Source organism: Xyrauchen texanus, chromosome 22, assembly GCF_025860055.1.
Source record: "Xyrauchen texanus isolate HMW12.3.18 chromosome 22, RBS_HiC_50CHRs, whole genome shotgun sequence".
Lineage (NCBI taxonomy): Eukaryota > Metazoa > Chordata > Actinopteri > Cypriniformes > Catostomidae > Xyrauchen > Xyrauchen texanus.
Window position 1 is genome coordinate 37,911,235 of NC_068297.1, and position 22,669 is coordinate 37,933,903.

The 22,669-nt window shown below is 40.3% G+C and overlaps 1 protein-coding gene across 4 annotated transcripts in view; it reads right to left on the bottom strand.

The window, feature by feature from the left end:
- The window catches only part of prkd3 (protein kinase D3), a 97,943-nt gene that overhangs the window by 44,098 nt on the left and 31,176 nt on the right, over positions 1-22,669 (bottom strand). For all 4 annotated transcript variants that reach the window (XM_052153827.1, XM_052153828.1, XM_052153826.1 and 1 more), the window contains one exon: positions 5,801-5,939. In XM_052153827.1, the coding sequence (XP_052009787.1) occupies positions 5,801-5,939 (139 nt within the window). The remainder of the gene's footprint in view (positions 1-5,800; positions 5,940-22,669) is intronic.

Below are 22,669 nucleotides of genomic sequence, written 5' to 3' on the forward strand. Positions count from 1 at the left end.
CACCCAAACTTGTTCCAAGTGGAAAAAGCCCGGCATTTAAAAAGGTCTCGATAACCTCTGGAGAGAGCCCTGTGTCCCTCAGTTGGTACCCTTAGAGGCCAAACATGAAAGATTCCACAATTCGGGGCAGGGATGAAATATTGCCCTGTGCCTGAGATAGAAGATCCTTCCTGTTCGGAATCGCCCAAGGCGAGCCGTCGAGGGAAGAGATTAGCTCCGAGAACCAAGCCCTGTTCGGCCAGCGCGGTGCTATCAGTAAGAGGCAAAAACCCTTGCTGGCGAACTCTGGGCAACTACTACCTTAGGGTGGAGTTCTTAACTCCCCCGTTGGTACTTTCTGTCTGGACCGTAAATCTGCTCCCATATACGGGCATCCAGGGATATAACTGACCTGAGTGACAGGAGCTTGCCCTGGGCCCTAAGGAGAATCTGACGTGTCAGAAATACAGCTGACAAGAACGTGGGTCTCCTTGATGATTTATGAAAGAGGCTACCGCTGTATTGTCCACCCGCACCAAGACATGGCAGCCTCAGGAGGAGGTATTTCAGGGCCAGAAATACAGCCATCAACCCGAGACAGTGACTGTGACAACCGAGCTGACGACCCTCCTATCCCCTTAAGCTGGACGACCACTTAAGGCCGCTACCCCGCCCGTCAGGGAGGCGTCTGTCGTTAGCAGCCTGCGACAACAAGACGCACCTAGAGTGGGACCCAAGGCAGAAAACCGTGGTCTGAACCACACAGAAAGGGAACGAAGCCTGAGGTGCGTATCCTTTTTATCCTAGGGGTTTTGGCCCTTGGAAGAAATCCCCTGGCTTTTGGCCACAACAAAAACGGTCTCATGAGCAGAAGGTCCAGAGGGATCACCGTGGACGCAGTCGCCCTGAAACCTGGAAATCATTGATACTGATAACAGTGCAACCTTGACCTAGCCTGACTTTGCTCAGGGTGATCTGACTGGACTCAATCCTAGTGGGAGACAGTTGTGCCCGCATTGTGATTGAACTCCACACGATGCCTCGATAGACAGTGTTCTGAGTGGGAGAGAGGACGCTTTTCTTGGCGTTGAGCCTCATACCCAGAGAAACAGATGAACTAAGACGATGTCCCTGTGCTGAACTGCCAGTTCCTGGAACTGCGCTAGGATCAGCCAGTCGTCTACATAATTCAGAATGCAGATGCCCCGGAGTCACATGGAGCCAAAGCTACATCATGCATTGTGAAAAGGGTTAGGCCGAGTGAAAGAACCTGACCCTGGAAGACTTCGCCCCCGGAAGCGAACCTCAGGAACTTTCCATGTTGTGGCAGAACTTCTAAATGAAGTATAGAAGTGCGTCATAAGATTGATGGTGACCAGCCAAACGAGTTGTAGGGCTTGAGACACGACCGTTCCTGACAGGCATCATCTTGGACTTGAACACCCACGGGCAGTGGGTGCCAGACACCACCCCTCACCCTCCATGGGAAACGGGAAGTATTTAGTGTAATAAACTAACTCTCTCTCTGGAAGGGGAACACATACCATGGCCCCTTTAACCAGGAGATTGAGTTTTTTTTTTTTTTTTTTACATAAAAAAGAAATCCGGTTTACGGTATTGAGAACACGCCATTGAAACACGGAAAAGCGGCGAGTGAATTAAATCCTGACGCCCTTATAAGACCCACAGAAAGAATATATCTGGCAGAAGTTTCCACGCTGCCAGGCTCTCTGAGAAGGGTATTATATTTTAACACTTCCTGTTGAGGGGTTGTCGAGTGTCTCGCGTCCTGAATAAAATGCAGGAACAGCGAAAACACCCAATTTTGACGGAAGCCTCTGCAACCCGAAACACCAAGAGGTGGCAGGAATGGAGGGGGTACCGGGAGGGGTGAAGTGAAGCAAGCGCCCCGTCCCGAGGGGAGCTACCCCCTAATCTAGGCGCAAGACCGTCAGGGTTTTCTCTTACTAGAAATTATAGTCCTGAGGTCTTGCTTTGGGGGTTGGCGAGGGCGGCGACACTGTCCCCAATCCCTGGGAGGAGGAGCACGACTCACCACGTTTTGCTTTTGAGCCTCCCTTCAGTCAGGACCGAGGCGGGTCTGAGGCTTGCTCGTCAAGCGCAGAACCCACACTCAGGTCGTCCATGAGGTCAGCCTGGTAGGCCTGTAAAACAGCATAGTGTGCAGAGCAGCACCAGCCTGACCTGCTGCTTGATAAGCCCTTCCCACTAAAGTGGAGGTTGTCCTACAAGGCTTTGAGGGGAGAGAGGGCTTCTTAAGTGACGATGCCGAGCCCGGCGGGAGATAGCCCGCAAGCGTCTCTTCGACCGGCGGCATCACTGAATACCCCCGTGCCTCAGCACCCACGATAGTCGAATATAATGACGTTGAGGGTATGTGAACACGGGAAAAAAAAATTCTTTTATTTATTTATTTTTTTTAGGGGTTCTCCATGAGCGAAAAAGCTCTTCATGGAGGTTATCAAAGAAGGGAAGAGACTCATGAGGCGTTCCCTTTCTTAAACTGGAAGATAAAAATCTATCCCCTAATTTGGAGGGTTTGGGGTCTCTTTTTCGCATGGCCAGTCCAATCTGGCAACCACACGAGTAACAACATCGAGCAATTCCTAGATTTTTTATCGCGGACGGAAAGCTCGGAGGCGGGAAGAGAATCGTGATCCTCCTCATGATCCGAACGCGCTTCGAGATCACGTGAAGAGTGAGAGAAAGGGGTCAACCCGTCTCTTGCTCCTCCGCCAAATCCATGCAAGAGCCCCACGAACGATCTTTTTTTTTTTTTCGTGAGTGCTGACTCCCGGAAGCAAGCGAGGCGAGCACGAAGCTCTTTGCCTGTTAAAGCAAACTGCAGTGCTCGCAGCCCTGCTACGCGAGCAGCGTGCTCTTACCCTCAAACAAACAGAGCAAAACTAAGCAGTGTTTCAGTCTGTCAGTCATTCTTTTTTCGTCTACTTTTTATATATACATATACATGTATACATATATATACATATATATACATATAGATAGATATATATACATATGTACATATACATGTACATATATATATATATATATATATCTATATATATATATATATATATATATATATATATATATATATATATAATATTTTCTAAACAGAAGAGAAAAATATTCACTACACACTGTCTAACCAATTCTAACTCCTAACAGAGGAAAGAAAGTTTTGACAGGGTTTTGTAAAACACACAGAAACAGAATCGCTCTGAAAAAACAGTTTCTGACGACACCTGGTGACGTATCCATTTATAGCCTGGCCGCAGGTGCGTCTAATGATTACATCAGCCGAGGCTATAAATTCCGGTCAATTTTCACTGACGTGTTGCACACAATATTCAGCTCGGTCACAATTAGAGATGTTCCCCGTAGCGCTTAGCAGCGCAGCATCATAGTGAAGCTTTTTGTAAAGGGAACATTAGACTCTGAACGTGGTAGACCCTGGTTTCAACACCAGCACAGCACAGTAAACGCATAAGCCGAAAGTGTAATTAGAAATGCCACAAAATGAAGTGGTTGTTCCTCTATTGTGTTTTTTTTAATCTCATATTTTCTTTTATGACACTATCGATTAAGTTTAGGTGTGGGGTTTAGGGTAAGGATGTCTGTTTTGATTACCTCACATTTGCTTTTATGACACTATATTTTGCTTACATATGAAAAATTAAATCTCTCCCAGCTAATGCTGTTTATTATACAGGGGACCTTCTAACTAGGTAGATTACGAAAATATGAATTTTACTAATAATATTTTTTTTTTCCGTTTTTCTTTCTTTTGGTCACATTTTGACTTTTTTCAAAAATTATAATCCATGTATTCAATAAATAAATAAAATATAATATTTCATTTCAATTTTTTATTTAATTTAACATAATTTAAACTATTTACATTGATTTGTTGCACACATGCTAAAGCTGATACTGTCTCTTTAAGAAAAACTTAATTTCTGTAGAGAGCATCTATAAATGAGCGTATTTGAACGAAAAATACCTGAATGGCTTTACATAATCTCTGCTATGCATTATTTGAATTAAATGATATTTTTTTGTTTTGTTTTTGGTCAACAACTTCCTGTAGAGCACAAAAAGCGTATTGAAAGAGACATAATTCAATGACAGAAGGGTGGCATGGATCTCGTCTTTGGACATGCATTACACTGGACAACTTTTATTCCCAACACACAGTGATAGGATATCGCTGCTGAATACTTCACCACTATACAGTACTACACAATTACTGGTGAGTGACATATAAACATTTACCAGCCAGTTGCCAAATATATACCTTTTAGTCGCATAGTACGAAATTTGGTTGCAAGGTGAGTGATTTCCTCACATTGTAATGGAGGGTTGCGAATTGACAAAAGATTGATCTTGGGATTTAAGAATTGAAATCAAGATCATTCAAATGAAGATCGCGATGCATCAAAAAACCTACCCCTACTTTTGTTAAGATTTTTGTTAAAGGTTTAGGGTAGGGAGGTAGGTTTTGTTCATTTACAACCCCAATTCCGAAAAAGTTGGGACTGTTATGAAAAATGCTAATAAAAACAAAATTATATTCACTTTCATTTTTCTAAAACTTTTTGAAATGTAGACTCTTCAGACCAAAAAAAACACAGTTCCACTGTACTACTTTCCATCTAAGATGAGACCGAGCCCAGAGCATATAATGTGTATTTCTTGTGCTTTCAATAAATCAAAGGGTGAATATAATTTACAAATCACTCCTGTTTGTTTTAATCCGCATTTTTCCAACTGTCCCAACTTTTTCGGAATTGGGTTTGTAAAACTCCTTAGAGCATTAACCTTAAAAACATAATCTTTATGAGAGTACATCTAACTTGCTTTTAGTGGCCCTTTAGCAGACATTTCACCATGAAAGTGAAATTTGTAATAAACCATGTAATTTCTTTTTGCAAAATTGTTGTCACAGTTACATAATTTTCATGAGATCAGGCTGGAAAAAGATTCAATACAAGTTAAGTTCAATCGATAGCATTTTTGTCATAATGTCGATTACCACAAAAATTTTATTTACTCATCCCCCTTTTCTTTAAAAAAAAAAGCAAAACTCTTGGTTCCAGCAAGGCACTTACAATGGATGTGAATGTTGCCTATTTTTGAATGTTAAAATGCTCACTTTTTCAAAAGTATAGCCACAAGACATAAAGGATGAGTGTAAAAATTATTTGTGAGATAAAACCACTTACTAACCTTTTCTGTGTATATAGCCAATTTTACGACTTCGCTACCATGACGATGTAATCTCAGCAAACCCTAAAATGACTAAAAATTTAAGAAACTTTACAGCTCCAATAATGCACAAGTTTTAACGTAAGTGCTTTTATAAAATTATAAGCTTCACATTTCTGCTTTCAACCCTCCAATAATTGGCACTCACTCACTTTCATCATCCCAACTGAATTCCATTGTAAGTGCCTCACTGTAAACTCGATTTTTGTGTTTTGTAAATGAAAGGAGGAACATTATGAAATAGATTTTTGGTGGAAATCAACATTATGACACAAATTTTGTCGATTAAGCTTAACTAGTTTAAGTAAGTTGATTCACAACTGGCTACTTGTAAATAGTTACCCTCAGCAGTGATTATCATATCATCATACTGTCTGATAGTATACTTAATGCATGAGTTTGTTTAGAAGTAGGATGATAGTGGTGATGATTATTATTTAAAATAGTTAAGAGTCATGTTTTGAAGTGGTAGTTTCCCAATACTCACACAGCATTGTCTGTTAGTTAAACCAAAGCTATTACAACTCACCAGAAAGGACGACCTCAATCAGATCTCCCTCATGAATATCCTCTGCACACATTAACCGCTGGAGGATGTTGTCCGAGTTCAGATCATGGCGGAAGAGCAAGATCTTATCATACAAGCCAAAGAATCCACATTCTGGGAACTGAGAAGAGGAGGATGGGATATGTCATTAATATCAGCACAGATCTCAACTCAAAAACAGACAATCAAATCAAGCATTAAATATAGGAAGCCATACTGAGAACTTCTGAGAACATTTGCATACAGGTATTTTTTAAGGGGGATTTTTTAATGAGATTCCTCACATTAAATCAAATGTGCTATACAGTTGTGATATAATGTACAGTTAATCTTTAATTTCTGCTCAAGAGCCAAAGATAACTAGACAAAAGGAAGACACAGTGTGCAACATCCAGGGCCTGTTTTTCAGCCATGGCTACCCTCTAAGGAGATTACTAAAGCTGGGAGGCATGCGGTGCAGAGCGCCTGGAATATTAGCCTTGCTTAGGGAAGGTCTGAAAAACATCTGTTGAAATGAAGCCCACAGTGATGAGTCACACTACTGTTCTCCACTTCTTCCACCACAGTCCTTCTCCATGCGGAAGAACTGCCAAATACTAAAAGAAAATTGCTTGTGTGCTTTGCCAGAAAGAGGTCTCATTAACTTTGCTTTCATGATTTTTCAAACTTTTTTCTCTTTCCTTCACATTTTAATGTTTCTATTTACACTAGTCTACCAGATAAAAAATTGGACAAACTTGGCTGAATAAGTTTGCCATTTCGATGCCTATGTAAGAGTGCAGCAAACACCAAACCTGAGCAAACTTGTGTATTCAGTGGCAAATGCTTAATAAGTGTTATTAGAAGAAATTATGATGTTACACAGTGGTAAACACTTGACTGTTAGAACATTTTTAGAGCATGTTGCAATCACCTGATTTGAAATAAATATATATATATATAATTTTTTTTTTTTAAATATGTACAAGGTAAAACATCAAATGTGTTGTAGTGCTTTTACTATAGAACAGGGAGACTAAAATCTACAAATCACTCAAATTTAATAATAATCAATACAAATTAATAATAATAATTACAGTTGTGGCAAATTGACATGACAATTATTTAGTCTAGCAATTAGCATGTACTTACAAATAGAACTGTATATTCTGCTTTTTTTATTACATTTTTTAAAATGTTTTTTGAGCACTAGATTTCTTCACCAAGCTGTATTTTTTTCCATTGCTAACTGTTGAGGACACGTTTCCTGAAGCCTTTGACGGCAAGCCGAAATGAAATATTGGATATAAAAAATGAGGGGGTGAAAGATGATGCAAAGGAAAAGAGGGGGAGAGAGAAATGGATGGATGGGTGAGGATCAAAGCTGGTCCTTGATGAAGGATATTGATGGGGTGGGGGGAGGGGGGGTGCGTCTCCCAGCCAGCTAACAGCTCTGGAAAGCCCATCTGTCACAGCTGTTTCCCGGCACACAATGCAACTGAAACAATACTACCCAAAATGCCAGGGCCAGTAAAACTCATGGGCACGGGTGTGCAAACCATTCACACAACCTCAAACAGACAAGAGTAAAATCAGCAGAATCTTGACAGCCAGGCACATGCTTTATGAATAACTTTATGAAGTGCAGATTCATTGTTAGTGCAAATGCCATAAAAAGCATAAATAAATGTATATAAACTTATTGAAGGATTCAAGGGCACAACTGCTTACCATTTATTGGTTGGTATGCAACAATAAGTAGGCCTATGGCACACTTGGACACAGCTTGTTTGTGAGTTTGGGGTATGACTATATGTTCATTCAACCAATTGAAGAGGGGGGTATTATTTATTACTAAAGGCTTTTAAGGACATAAATCTATGATTCTTGTGCCTTCTTTGTGTGCCGCCCATATGAAATAGAGGTCTGCTACCCTCTATCGGGTCGTGTACGTTTTTCAAGTAAAACTTTGATTTTGGGTCAGGTTTGGGTTTGTAATTAATTAAATGTTTTAATTATGATTATAAATATTTAGTATATATATATATATATACACACACACACACACACACACACACACACCGATCAGCCACAATATTAAAACCACCTGCCTAATATGGTGTAGGTCCCCCTCATAACACCAAAACAGTGCCAACCTGCAAGTTCATCCATACAAACAATAATACACAAGTATAAACCCCATGGGACTACGCAGCCATCATACCGCTCAGGAAGATGTATTCTGTCTCCTAGGGATGAATACAGTATGGTACAAAAACAGCAAATCAATCCCAGAACAACAGAAAGGACCTTGTGAAGATGCTGGAGGAAACAGGTAGAAAAGTATATATATCCACAGTAAAATGAGACCTATATCGGCATAACCTGAAAGGCTGCTCAGCAAGGAAGAAGCCACTGCTCCAAAACTGCCATAAAAAACAGACTACAGTTTCCAAGTGTATATGGGGATAAAGACCTTACATTTTGGAGAAATGTCCTCTGGTCGGATGAAATTTTGAACTGTTTTGCTATAATAACCATTGTTATGTTTGGAGGAAAAAGGATGAGGCTTGCAAGCCGAAGAACACCATCCCAACTGTGAAGCATGGGGGTAGCAGCATCATGCTGTGGGGGTCCTTTGCTGCATTAGGGACTGGTGCACTTCACAAAATAGATGGAAACATGAGGAAGGAAATTTATGTGGATATATTGAAGCAACATCTCAAGACATCAGCCAGGAAGTTAAAGCTTGGTTGCAAATGGGTCTTCCAAATGGACAATGACCCCAAGCATACCTCCAATGTTGCAAAATGGCTTAAGGACAACAAAATCATGGTATTGGAGTTGCCATCACAAAGCCCTGACCCCAATCTGATTTGTGGGCAGAACTGAAAAAGTGTGTACAAGCAAGGAGGCCTAAAAACATGACTCAATTATGTATTTATCTTTATGAAAACTTCTGACCCACTGGGTATGTGCTGAAAGAAATAAAAGCTGAATATATATAATTCTCTCTACTATTATTCTGACATTTAACAATCTTAAAATAAAGTATTGATCCTTACTGACCTATGACCGGGAAAGTTTTATACAATTAATATCAGGTGTATGTAAACTTCTGACTTCAACTATATATATACACACACACACACACACACACACACACACACACACACACACACTGGCAGCCAAACGTTTGGAATAATGTACAGCTTTTGCTGTTTTGAAAGGAAATTGGTACTTTTATTCACCAAAGTGGGGCATTCAACTGATCACAAAGTATAGTCAATCCATCCACCATCAATATTTGAAAAAAGTCATTTTTTATCAAATCTAGACAGGCCCTATTTCCAGTAGCCATCCCTCCAAAACCTTATCCTTGAGTAATCATGCTAAATTGCTAATTTGGTACTACAAAATCACTTGCCATTATATCAAACACCGCTGAAAGCTATTTGGTTCGTTAAATGAAGCTTAACATCGTCTTTGTGTTTGTTTTTGAGTTGCCACATTATGCAATAGACTGGCATGTCTTAAGGTCAATATCAGGTCAAAAATGGCAAAAAGGAAACAGCTTTCTTTAGAAGCTCATTGGTCAATCATTGCTTTAAGGAATGAAGGCTATACAATGCTTGAAATTGCCCCCCAAAAACTGAAAATTTCATACAAAGATGTACACTACAGTCTTCAATGTCTAAGAACAACTGGCGCTAACAAGGACAGAAAGAGATGTGGATGGCCAGATGTACAACTAAACAAGAGGATAAGTGCATCAGAGTCTCTAGTTTGAGAAACTGATGCCTCACATGTCCTCAGCTGTACTGAATTCAACCCGCTCAATACTAGTTTAATATACAACAATAAAGAGAAGACTCAGAGTTGGAGGCCTTATGGGAAGAATTGCAAAGAAAAAGCCACTTTTGAAACAGAAAAACAAAAAGAAAACGTTAGTGGACAATGTAACATAGACATTGGACAGCAGATAATTGGAAAAGAGTGTTATGGATCTTAACCCCAATGAGATTTTGTGGGATCAGCTAGACTGTAAGGTGCGTGAGAAGCGCCCGACAAGACAGCCACATCTATGGCAAGTGCTACAGGAAGTGTGGGTTGAAATGTCACCAGAGTATCTGGACAAACTGACAGCTAGAATGCCAAGGATCTGCAAAGCTGTCATTGCTGCACATGGAGGACTTTTTGATGAGAACTCTTTGAAGTAGTTCACATAGTAAATGTTTTTAAAATTGTAATAGTAATTGTTTACGTTATTAATGTCCTGACTACAAGTTGTGATCAGCAGAATGCCACTTTGGTGAATAAAAGTACCATAACAGCAAAATCTGTACATTATTCCAAACATTTGGTCGTCAGTGTATATATAGATTTATATATACACACACTGTGTAATATATATATATATATATATATATATATATATATATATATATATATATATATATATATATATATACACATATATATATACACACACACACACTCACCTAAAGGATTATTATCATAAATGCAATTATCTAAATCAACCAATCACATGGCAGTTGCTTCAATGCATTTAGGGGTGTGGTCCTGGTCAAGACAATCTCCTGAACTCCAAACTGAATGTCAGAATGGGAAAGAAAGGTGATTTAAGCAATTTTGAGCGTGGCATGGTTGTTGGTGCCAGACGGGCCGGTCTGAGTATTTCACAATCTGCTCAGTTACTGGGATTTTCACGCACAACCATTTCTAGGGTTTACAAAGAATGGTGTGAAAAGGGAAAAACATCCAGTATGTGCGCAGTCCTGTGGGCTGAAAATGCCTTGTTGATGCTAGAGGTCAGAGGAGAATGGGCCGACTGATTCAAGCTGATAGAAGAGCAACTTTGCCTGAAATAACCACTCGTTACAACCGAGGTATGCAGCAAAGCATTTGTGAAGCCACAACACGCACAACCTTGAGGCGGATGGGCTACAACAGCAGAAGACCCCACCGGGTACCACTCATCTCCACTACAAATAGGAAAAATTTAGGCTACAATTTGCAAGAGCTCACCAAAATTGGACAGTTGAAGACTGGAAAAATGTTGCCTGGTCTGATGAGTCTCGATTTCTGTTGAGACATTCAGATGGTAGAGTCAGAATTTGGCGTAAACAGAATGAGAACATGGATCCATCATGCCTTGTTACCACTGTGCAGGCTGGTGGTGGTGGTGTAATGGTGTGGGGGATGTTTTCTTGGCACACTTTAGGCCCCTTAGTGCCAATTGGGCATCGTTTAAATGCCACGGCCTACCTGAGCATTGTTTCTGTCCATGTCCATCCCTTTATGGCCACCATGTACCCATCCTCTGATGGCTACTTCCAGCAGGATAATGCACCATGTCACAAAGCTTGAATCATTTCAAATTGGTTTCTTGAACATGACAATGAGTTCACTGTACTAAAATGGCCCCCACAGTCACCAGATCTCAACCCAATAGAGCATCTTTGGGATGTGGTGGAACGGGAGCTTCGTGCCCTGGATGTGCATCCCACAAATCTCCATCAACTGCAAGATGCTATCCTATCAATATGGGCCAACATTTCTAAAGAATGCTTTCAGCACCTTGTTGAATCAATGCCACGTAGAATTAAGGCAGTTCTGAAGGCGAAAGGGGGTCAAACACAGTATTAGTATGGTGTTCCTAATAATCCTTTAGGTGAGTGTATATTCCTTTCCTGGCAAACAGTAGTGGGGAGATGGGGAACAATGTTTTGTGTCTCCAACAGAGCCTTTTTTGGATCAGACCCGGAGGGAACCACGGGCACTGGCTCGAAACAGAGCGAGGGCCAACCGGCTGTGATGTACTCCATTTGGGCATAATCTGTCTCAAAGTCTCGTGGCTGCTGATGAATCTTGACATAACACTCAGCAACTTTATTCACAGAGCTGCTAAAGAGGCCGGCTGGAGACACTGGCGCATCCAACAGAGTGGCTTTTTCCTTTATACTAATTTCTGTGAGGGTCAGCCATATATGTCGATCCAGAACTAACCCCATGGACTTGCTGATGGCCTACGCAGTGATTTTCATGGTATGCAGTGTTAAGTCTGTAGCCGTGCGGAGCTCTTTGAATGTCTCTCGATCGAAGCCGTGCTTGTCCATTTGCCTGAGGATCTTGGATTGAAATACCTTGAGCACGCCATTGCGTGGAGTGCTAATCCAGCTTGTCCTGCTGCTGAGTAAGCTTTTCACACCAGTGCGGACCTTTGTTGACACGGTTTGGAAGGATGTATGGTGCGTGATTTCCACCCCCTGTTACTCACTAGGTGTGCCGCTACCGCCTCCTCCACTGGGGATAATTGGGCATAACCATTTTCATTCCCATGATCCACATTAGAGAGGATGGCATTACTGCACGAGCGTGCAGAGAAGGGTGCATGCCAGGACTTAAGATAGTTCGTTATGAACTTAGGGGAAGAATGGGGCACATTTGCGGGACGCTACCTTTTGATTGCGTCCGGACTGCAGGAACCATTCATCGAGGCAAGACTGTTCAGGTACCTCTGGGGTAGACCATTCAATGCAAAGCTCTTCGACCGGCCTTGTAAGGATGCGGAGCATCTCCCTGTCAGTGGCGCATATAAATTCCCTTCCCTCATTGGGGAGAGGGGCGGCAGCAACATCCACTCGCCTGATGCAGCGAGAGACATCGTCATTATCATCCCCAGCATCAAAACTGCTGCACGAGATGAGGCCGCCAACGCTTTCAGAAGGTTGGAGCTCGTATTGCACAGTGTATTTTAAAACCTGCACTTCGAAGAGATTTAGGGGCTCGTGGGGTGTGTGCTGCCACAAGGACCATCTTAAAATCATCCTGCTCGACTTTTCAGCCTTGCCGTGCCTCCTCGTGTATATCCTCGGGTATCACAGAAGAGGGCGAGGGAGGCTGAATCGTCCCTCAGAATGAGGGTGATTCACAAACGAAGCGTCTTGAGACTCATGCCCTCACAGTAAGTAGTCTATCTCCATGAGAGCGGACTCTGCATGGGCGTGGCCCAGACAGTAAACGCAGCTCTCATGCTGATCTGATGGCAGAATGTGCCTCTCGCACAAGGAACACTTACGGAAGGACATCTTTAAAAAGACACAAACACGTAAGTGACTCTTTTAGATATATAAATATATAAATTAATATATATTTAGATCAAACAATATACAATATGTAATATACAGTTGCTTTGTAAGGATACACAAACCCTGCCAAAGCACTGTGGGGAATCAGGAGCTGAGGCCTGGTCACCAGCGATGCATCAGCAGCGAGACGGTGTGATGTTCACCAGAGCACTGCAGGGGAGCAGAAAGTCTTCCTGCGAAGATTCCGCCCTCTGACTTGTGTACTATATGTTGACGGCAAAGGTAGAGGGCTTCTAGACAACAGATGATCGCTGTCTTGAAGGAAGAAATTCTGAGGAAATGGTGTTTGTGCACCTGTTTTTATAGCGGACAGTTTCACGGCAAAACAGATGAGGCTCAAAACACCACAGCCAATATTAGAATATTGGCATTATTGTAGAGAAGTTTCAACTAGATTGTGTAAGAATGCTCTCCCCATATGGGTTAATAAATGCAATGTCAAGAGTCGTAAGGGAAAAGTGTGTGGTTTGTAAATAAGATGCATAGATGTTTCTGTAATTCCATATACTATAGAAGTGAATTCGCCCCTAACGGAACAGAACAGCACCCACTTACTGATTTAGAAAGTGCAAACCTGGGTCCATATAATGCTCTTAACTTATGTCATAGCCCTGAAGATTTACAGTGCGCTCCTGACACGCATCCTTCCTGAGTCAGCTGTGACTGAGAGCTTTCCTCTCTGCCCAAGCCTGGACCTGGACCCTTCACTTCCTCCTGCTGGCACTGCCCACACTCTTTCCACTCCTCATGTTTCCCATTCGCTTTCATCAGCAGCTGGTGGTTGGACTAATGGCTGGGAGGAGGCTGCAGCGAGCCACACCATACCAGCAAGCTATTAGGAAGCTGTAAATGTTACCCACACAGAAACGACTAGCATGTAAAAACAGAAGAAATACAGAGGCTGTAGATGTGCTTGCTATGTTGAAAGAAAAGTTCACCGGATCATTTAATTACCCTTATGCCTTTGACAACTCGCATGACTTTATTTCTTATGCAGAACAGTGTTATACAGCATTTTAAAGGATTATATCCTTTAAAAGGATTCACTTTCTGTGAAGAACATACCCAAATTCAAGCCTTTAATTCATGGATCTCCTTCTCCATCCGCCTCAGCGATGTCACACCCGCCATTACTGTCAACCCATGTTGGTTGGTTTAATTTTCAAAATTAAAACATTTACAAATAGCAGTTTTACAGCAGTGATGTTGAATGCTCATTGGCTCTCAAGTGTCTTGTGATCATTTACAACATGCCATATTCTGCGATATATATGTTTGAATGAGATATCACAGCGCTGTTATGGACTGCATCAGGAGAATATTTACAGCAATTAATAATTTACATTTCACTCTCAACCTCACACAATGCTATTGTATGCCACCAGGGAGCACAATGGATGCAGCACATCACCCTTTGAACTACTTTTGTACTGAATTTTGCCATTTTTCTGCATACATTTTTGTGATTAAAATGTATCTGCCTGTCACGTTATATTTGCTTAAGAAATGGTTATGGTTAGATTTAGGAGTAGGTGTGGGATTAGCGGCTGTAATATATATATATATATATATATATATATATATATATATATATATATATTTGTAATGGATTTGTCAATAATTTACATTTCTAAAGCTGTAAATACGTTAAAATATTTTGGTTTTAGATGCTTTCAAACATTCACATTGTATGTATAACTTTTAGAAGGGAATCACAAGAGCAGGATCTAGGTGTGGCTAAAGAAGTTTAATAAAGAAACAAAGTGTGGTACAAATTAACATAGAAAACTCTGGAACACAGCAGAACTAAGAACTAAGGAATAAAACAAACAAACAAACAAAACATGCATGATGGGAACATATGAATGGGAGAGAAACACATAGCAACTCACAATGGTAAAACAGACATCAGGGCAATATATAAACAAAGGGATAAACGAGGTAAATGAAACACATGTGAGAATAGTGGAACAGCTGGTAGTGATCAGGGCAGTGAATTATGGGATATGTAGTGCAAGAAAGACTAGAGACAGAGGCAAAACACAAGGCAAAACAAGCGTGAATCATGACATGGCTCGTTGGCTGTCGCAGGTGTGGGCGTTGACCACGGGTGTTGGCTCGTTGGCCATGGCAGGCGTGGGCGCTGACAATTTGTTAGGTAGGATCTTCATGGCCCTTCGCACCGACATCAGTGGCAGATCGTTCAACTTCGAGACAGGGTCCGTGGGAGGCTTGGACCAAGGATTTGTGGAAGACTTGGCTGTGACATGGCGTGGAGCAGACTCACGCGTGGCTGTGACATGGCGTGGAGCAGACTCACGCGTGGCTGTGACATGCCGTGGAGCAGACTCACGCGTGGCTGTGACATGCCGTGGAGCAGACTCACGCGTGGCTGTGACATGCCGTGGAGCAGACTCACGCGTGGCTGTGACATGCCGTGGAGCAGACTCACGCGTGGCTGTGACATGCCGTGGAGCAGACTCACGCGTGGCTGTGACATGCCGTGGAGCAGACTCACACCGTGGCTGTGACATGGCGTGGAGCAGACTCACACCGTGGCTGTGACATGGCGTGGAGCAGACTCACACCGTGGCTGTGACATGCCGTGGAGCAGACTCACACCGTGGCTGTGACATGGCGTGGAGCAGACTCATGCATGGGAGGCTCGGAAGCCGGGATCAGGATTGAGAGAGGAGTACCCTCTGAATCTAGAGTTTCTAATATTAGTTTCACGTATTACTCCCACGTGTAATTTCTGGTCTCTGGTAATTCCCCCCACTGGCGAGCTCTGAGTCCAATCTGGTATATGGACTTCAGGATGGAATCATCATATTCTGTGTGGCTGTCAATGGTGGTGAAAATATTAGTTTCTAATAATTTCTAATATACTAATATTATAAGAGTGAAACTCTATAAATAGATAAATCTGCTCTGCTCAGCTGAACGAAATATGCCGCCAGATCCATATATGCGAATCACAAGAGTAGGATCTAGGTGGGGCTTAAGAATTTTAATAAAGAAACAAAGTATGTTTCAAATTAACATAGAAAGCTCTGGAACACGGCAGAACTAAGAACTTGGGAATAAAACAAACAAACAAACAAACAAACAAACAAACAAACAAACAAACAAACTATCCACGATGGGAACTCTATCCATATGAATGGGAGAGAAACAAAAAACAACTGACAAAGGTAAAACAGACATCAGGGCAATATATATACACAGGGATAAAGGAGGTAAATGAAACACAGGTGAGAACAATAAGGAACAGCTGGTAGTGATCAGGGCAGTGAATTATGGGAAATGTAGTGCAAGGGAGACTAGAGACAGAGGCAAAACACAGGGCAAAACAACAGTAAATCATGACATTACATTTAGTGTCTATCCAAGCATACAAATATGTTTGTTTAAATGTTACAAATATGAACATACAAATAGCTACGCACATACTTTTTTTGTAAAAAGCAGTCACTACCGTAGCATATACTGAGGGTTAGGCCAGGTCATGTGATGACAGGCAAGAATATGCGACTACCCAAACTCCTTCGACCCTAGTAAACTTCCTTGCAGTGTGGCTATCAGCTGTGTAGATCACTTACTTGCCACACAGGCAGGAAAAGCAAAGTTAAGCAAACACCTCGTAACACAGCTTTGTCAATCAGTTCAAACTTTTCCCATCGATAAAGTTAGCAGCATGCTTCAGGACTCTGAGAAAAGTGAGGCCTCCATTTGGTTTTCATTGTATAAACCTGCCACTATTAACATAATAGGAGGAAATCTCCATTTTTGTGAGTTAACAGTGGCTCCATTGTTGTGATTCTGTGACATCTGGGTATTTTTCTTTTGGGAGAAGTTGTTGTCATTGGTTCTAAACTTCAAGTAGAAATAAAGGATTAACTAGAAGACAAAATCGTGATTGCTTTATCTCTTTTTGTCTGATTTTCAAACACTGTTTTCTTCAAATCAAAGCTGGTTGGTTTGGTTCACTCTTATAAAGGATTTAATAAAATCCCCATGGAAGAATTCAACGTGGAAAATACACAGATAATTACAATTAGGGCTGGGAAATTTAATCCGTTACTTTCTGAAATTAATATTTTTAGTTTACTGCGTTAAAAACATAAACACAATTAATGCAGTGTCTGTTTTTCTACTAACTGAAATTATGGTGGGACAGGGTTATGGCATCTGCTGCCTGCCAGGGACAAACCCAGGCCTTTTTGTACAATAGGCAAAACTTCACCAACGTTTATCCCCACTTTCTGTGGCTAACATTGGCATATATACATTTTAAGGTACTCGCTTGACTCAGCTGCACATTATCACACAGAAGCTGATTGTGTGAAGCAGTGCACGCTTATTCAAGGCGTGTCCCAGGCATAATAAATACAGGAGCAAATTTAGTGTACGGAGAATGAAGATTCTTCATCTACAAGCGGGCGAATGATACGGGCAAGCAGCCGTATCTTTTCAAAATCGCCCGAGAGAGACCCAGACTTTAGATGAGATTTTAAACTTCAGCAAAGGGGTCAGTTTGAAAAGAGAGAGTGAGAGAGCAGGATATAGGCCAACTGCTCTGCCTCTTCACTGATAGAAAAAAAAGGGTATGGTCGGGGTCCATTTGTGATCACATAGGGCACAGCATATTTGGTTGTACGCTCATTGGGCCAAAGTTACACCTTAAGGTACTAATACGTATATGTAGATAAAGTACAAATACATTTCTGTCCATCATTGGGTCCATGAATGTATAATTTCACCCAAAAGAGGTAAAAAATACTGTGATCAAATGATTTGCCTGGTGGGGGGATGGGGTGGTTCAAGGCTGCCAACGCCAAACCCTTCAAGACCATGAAATTCACTTAACTGTCCCAAACGGATGTCTGGCAACATGATGATGGATCTCTGATCACAGAGGCTCTTCTCCTCAAGTTAAAAGAACCTTGAAGTCACTGAAGCATCACATAAATTCAAAGGTATGTTTAAATTCAAGTGTTGCTATAATTGGTATTTTGCTTGTATTTCGTGTATTTGTCCAATATTTATGTGATAGTAGGTAGTAATTTTCATTGACAGCGCTGTTGACATGTTCGTGTGCAAACCATATTGCCCTTCCGCCAAAATACTTATTTAATTATACAGGCTTGAGAAGGTCAAAATATTGTTTTCCTACTTCAGTTTAGTACAGAATAATTGACGAGAGACATTCAAATTATTGACAGTTATTGCACACCCATTATTGGTAATCGCGTTGCGCCATTACGCCTCAGGTTTGATTTCATTTTCAATAATTTGATGTTTAAGACAACCATTCCACTTATACCAAAGCTTCTACACCTCAAAAAGTTTTTTGTCATGTTTTCAACATTTAAACAATCAAGACTGTCGAACTGCTTTCTTACACTACATATTGTGCATGTTATGGTACGTGCCCACTGGCATGGAAGAAATCTGCTCAATGCCGCTCACCATGCCAAAGAGTACAGCAAGTTTGTATCACCTATGTTTGTTTTCCATCCACAAGCAATAATATCCTTTTTAATATGCGCGATTACAGTTGGAAAGATGCCAGCATTAATTCGGAATGTCCAAAGTATTAAAAAACATTGTTGATTTATTACACTTTTACTTCCCCAGCCACAGTATTGTCGCAATAAATCCAAGTATTATGACATTTATTGCCTGTAATCCTTGATCATACTTCTATATGCTTCTCTGTTTTTGTTATCATACTTGGCACCAATCTCTTGGAGCGTGTACATCTGATTCTCGAGGAGGAGAGGAGTGAAGGAGAAATTTGGGCACAATTATAAAGTCTGAAGAAATTGCAATGAGCCAATAACAGGTCTGTGTCAGGGGTGAGTGGATTGCTGTGGTATAACACATTAGCTAGCCAAGTGCACAATAAAGTTTTACAGGACATATATTTTAATCCTTGTTTTTATTTTATTTGTATAGTGCTTTTCACAACACATACAGCTTCTAATCATTGATCGCATTAATAATAGAATATGTTTGAGTGGCTGCATAATGTAAGTTCAGATGGTAAAAATTGTTTGTACATTTGAGATTGAACAAATATTTCCCTCTGCACTTTTTATTTGGCTCCAACAGGAGTTTGCCAGGGGATTGACGAGGATGCACCTTTGAGGGATGTGTAAATATTTTGCATGTACTGTATGACAAGATGCTACCTTGTTTGTTAATACCTTGTTTGTTAAAGACTGGATGAAACAAACTTTTTAATGGTGGAGAAGGGAGACAGAAGATGGAATGACTGGGGATAAAAACTCTCCAGTTTAAGTAATATCACAGATAATAGAATGTCAGTTCTCAGCTTAAGATATATGTTTGATTTCAGTGTAGCACGTGGAACAGCAGGTTAGAACTACACTGTAAAGACCAGGGGAACATGAAAATGAGAGGGGCACAGAATTTGGGCATTTAAAATGTGTTACATTGCTGAAAAGTTTTGAATAGTTTAGAAAAAAAGGAAAATTATGTCTTTTACTCAGCCTAATGTAATTTCAAACCAACATGATTCGTTTCTTTGTAACATAAAAGGTGAATTTCTTGTGGTGGGACATAAAACACATTACATTTATTCCATGTTTTCTGTAGTGATATGATCACTTTGATGAACAGAACATAATAGTTATAAAGTTGTTATTTACTATCAAATTAGCAATAAAGCACTGAAAACCTTTTTTTTAAGTCACCATCCACTTACATAATGGCCAATATACACTATGAAGATTTCAAACATTCACCTTTTGTGTTCCACAGAAGAAAAAGATATACAGTTTTGGAGCTACATAAGGGTGAGTTACCACATAATTTTCATTTTTGGGTGAACCATTTCTATAAGACTGGTGTGACCACTTTAATATCAAGCTAATGTGAATGATTAACTTTCCATTACTATAATTTTATTTAAATGTTTTCAGTTATGTGATGAAACTGACCAAATCTGTTCAACTGCCCAGTGCTTCAAGGACGGCTTCACAAGTACTGTGCATGAGCTTGCACCAAGAAAAATCATTTTGGCCAAAATATACATTGAAGAAAGTTAGGAGATGCTTGCAGAAGATCTTCCAGGTATTTCCTGTGGCATTACTGCAGATTATACAGTATGAGTAGTAAATATTGTCAAACAAAAAGTGTTTGTTTCATCAAAATTATGTAATACTGTAAGTTTTGTCAAAGCAAATTAAGTTAAGCTTGGAAAGTTGTTTTCGCAGATGTTGCATGGTTTTAATACTGTTATATCATTATGTTTTCCTCTTACAGTTTGATGCCGATACAGCATATGAAAATGGCTTTCAGCAGGAGGGTTCAAGTCCTGATCAAATGAATTGTGTGCAGGGGAATAAGGATCAAAGAGGGCAGACTACACTTCATACTTTCTTTTTTAACATTACTTTTTTCACCCTATATGAAAAATATGCTCACTTCCTATAAAGTGCTATTGCAAAGATATGAGTCAAGAATCATTCAAAGACGTCATGGGTTCCAGAAGAGACTATTCACACCGAAAAATAAAACTTGTCATATTAAACTTACCCTCATGATGTTTCAAACCTGTATGACTTTCTTTTCTTATGTGGGGACAGAAAAGGAGATATTTTTACTGAATATCACAGCCCACCCTTTCAAAGCAATGGCAGTGGATTGAGGCTCAATTTAAAGCTTAGAGGACCCAAAAGATGTCATAAAAGTAGTCCATGTGATTTGTGCATTTAATTTCAAGTCGTATGATGGCATACAATATTTTTTTTTTGTGAGAAACAACCTGAAATGAGAGAAGCTCCTTAGAAGTGGTTTGTATGTTCACGTGTTTATTTTGTTCTTTTTTTAATCTTTAAAGTGAGTTACTGTCAACTACCATTGTGTTAAAACATAGCCTGTGATGCTCATTTAAAGCTACATATATCCAACTGTATTTGATGACCAATTGTGATTCTGAGATGTTTAAAGTTTTAATTCTGGGACATTGTGAACAAAAAATGTAGGAAATGTGAAATTATTTAATCTTTTATGTTATTAATTAAATGTAATCAAACATCAAGTTGGCAGTTTTTAATATGCTTTATTGAGTACAAATTTGCCATTCATAAGGTGCAAAGTGCTTGGTCCAGGTTAGTCACCAAGGGTACATATTTGCCTCTTAAAAGGTACAAGTTGCAGGGGTATGAAAATTTACCCACGTTTAAGGGTACTGTCCATCATGGGGTTTGGCATAAACCTCATGTATCACAGCGCTTTACTTGCTTTTCAGGAGCTACTCTCATTACGGTCCACGGTGAGGCTCAGTGAGTGCTCACTAATTTGAGTGCTCAGATAATGCAATAACATTGGAAAATGAGACACACAAACATTTATATATTTGCTTAAAATGTACTTATTTGGACAGTAAAATGTGATAAGAAGTGCAAAAAAATCTAATTAAATAAATAAGAAACAGCGATCAGAAAAGTATTTAATAATCGTGACAGTCCTTGCAAGTACTGTTGCAGTGTATTGGGGAAGGGGTGTTCTCATAATAAAGAATTTTATTGGGCACAAATTTGTATACACTCTTGAGTGTAAGCCAAGTCATTATCCGGGAAGAGAAAAACCACATTTTAAATATCGACTAAAAGTTAGTTTAGTCTAAAAGGTCTAGACATTTACTAAAGCCAAAGCTGATTTTGTGGGGTCTGTGAGAGAAGTCACAGACTGTCTTCACCTACCTTCTGCATCTACCTTCTGTTTCGGATGCACCTAATATGTGCTTTAAAACATAATCATCTCAGCGTGTGAAAGTTTACAAAATGTCATGTATTCAATAATGAGTCATTTCATGACAGCACATTTCAGATTATTAGATTTGAGCTATAGAGACAGCTGGAGAACACCCAGAGGAAAGAGCTGATCATACTTTCCATCCTGCAACTGCCATGACTTAAGATGGCCAGTTACAGGAAGGATGATTTTTTTCATTTCAGTCCAAGGAATCGGTCTCAGGACTTTCCCTTTATTTATTTATTTACTTTTTATTTTCACCTAGACCTGTCTTTCCACTTGAAAGATGTCGGTCAGGTCAACCTGCCATTCACTACTGAGCTCTTCTGAACTCTTGACACTCATTCCGAAGGATCATTAACAAAAGAGGTTTCAAACTCCACAAGCTGAGAAGGATGCAGAGAATAAACACAATGCACTTAAAGCTCGATATTATATCAGTATCAATGTAGATTTTACAGAACATTCTACTCAAAAGAAATGTGAGTGGTTTTGAAATGCTGTCATGTGTTATGAATTGTGGTCTTCGGAACACTTCAGATTGCAACAACGCACAAAATCGAGCTCATGTTGCTAGAAGCACATGCGATCATACTTGCATAAAGAGAGTTTTTGACAGTTAGATTACCATCTTAGAAAAAATTGCCGCTGACCGATTTACGATTATTTGCTAATTTTCTCATTTCTTCTACAAAAGTTTATTAAAGCAATCTGATGTCTGTCAGACACCCCACCATATAGAATCTGATTTGAAGACAGACGTTCCATGAGCACTGATGGTCTGACACCATCAGCACGCCGATGCTTCACTGTATGTGTATCACTCTGCTTGTGTTCCTGCTGTTCTAAACTAAAGTGTAAGAGCAGTGCATGTGTTAAGAGTTTCTGTTTGTCTTTACATATGTTACATATT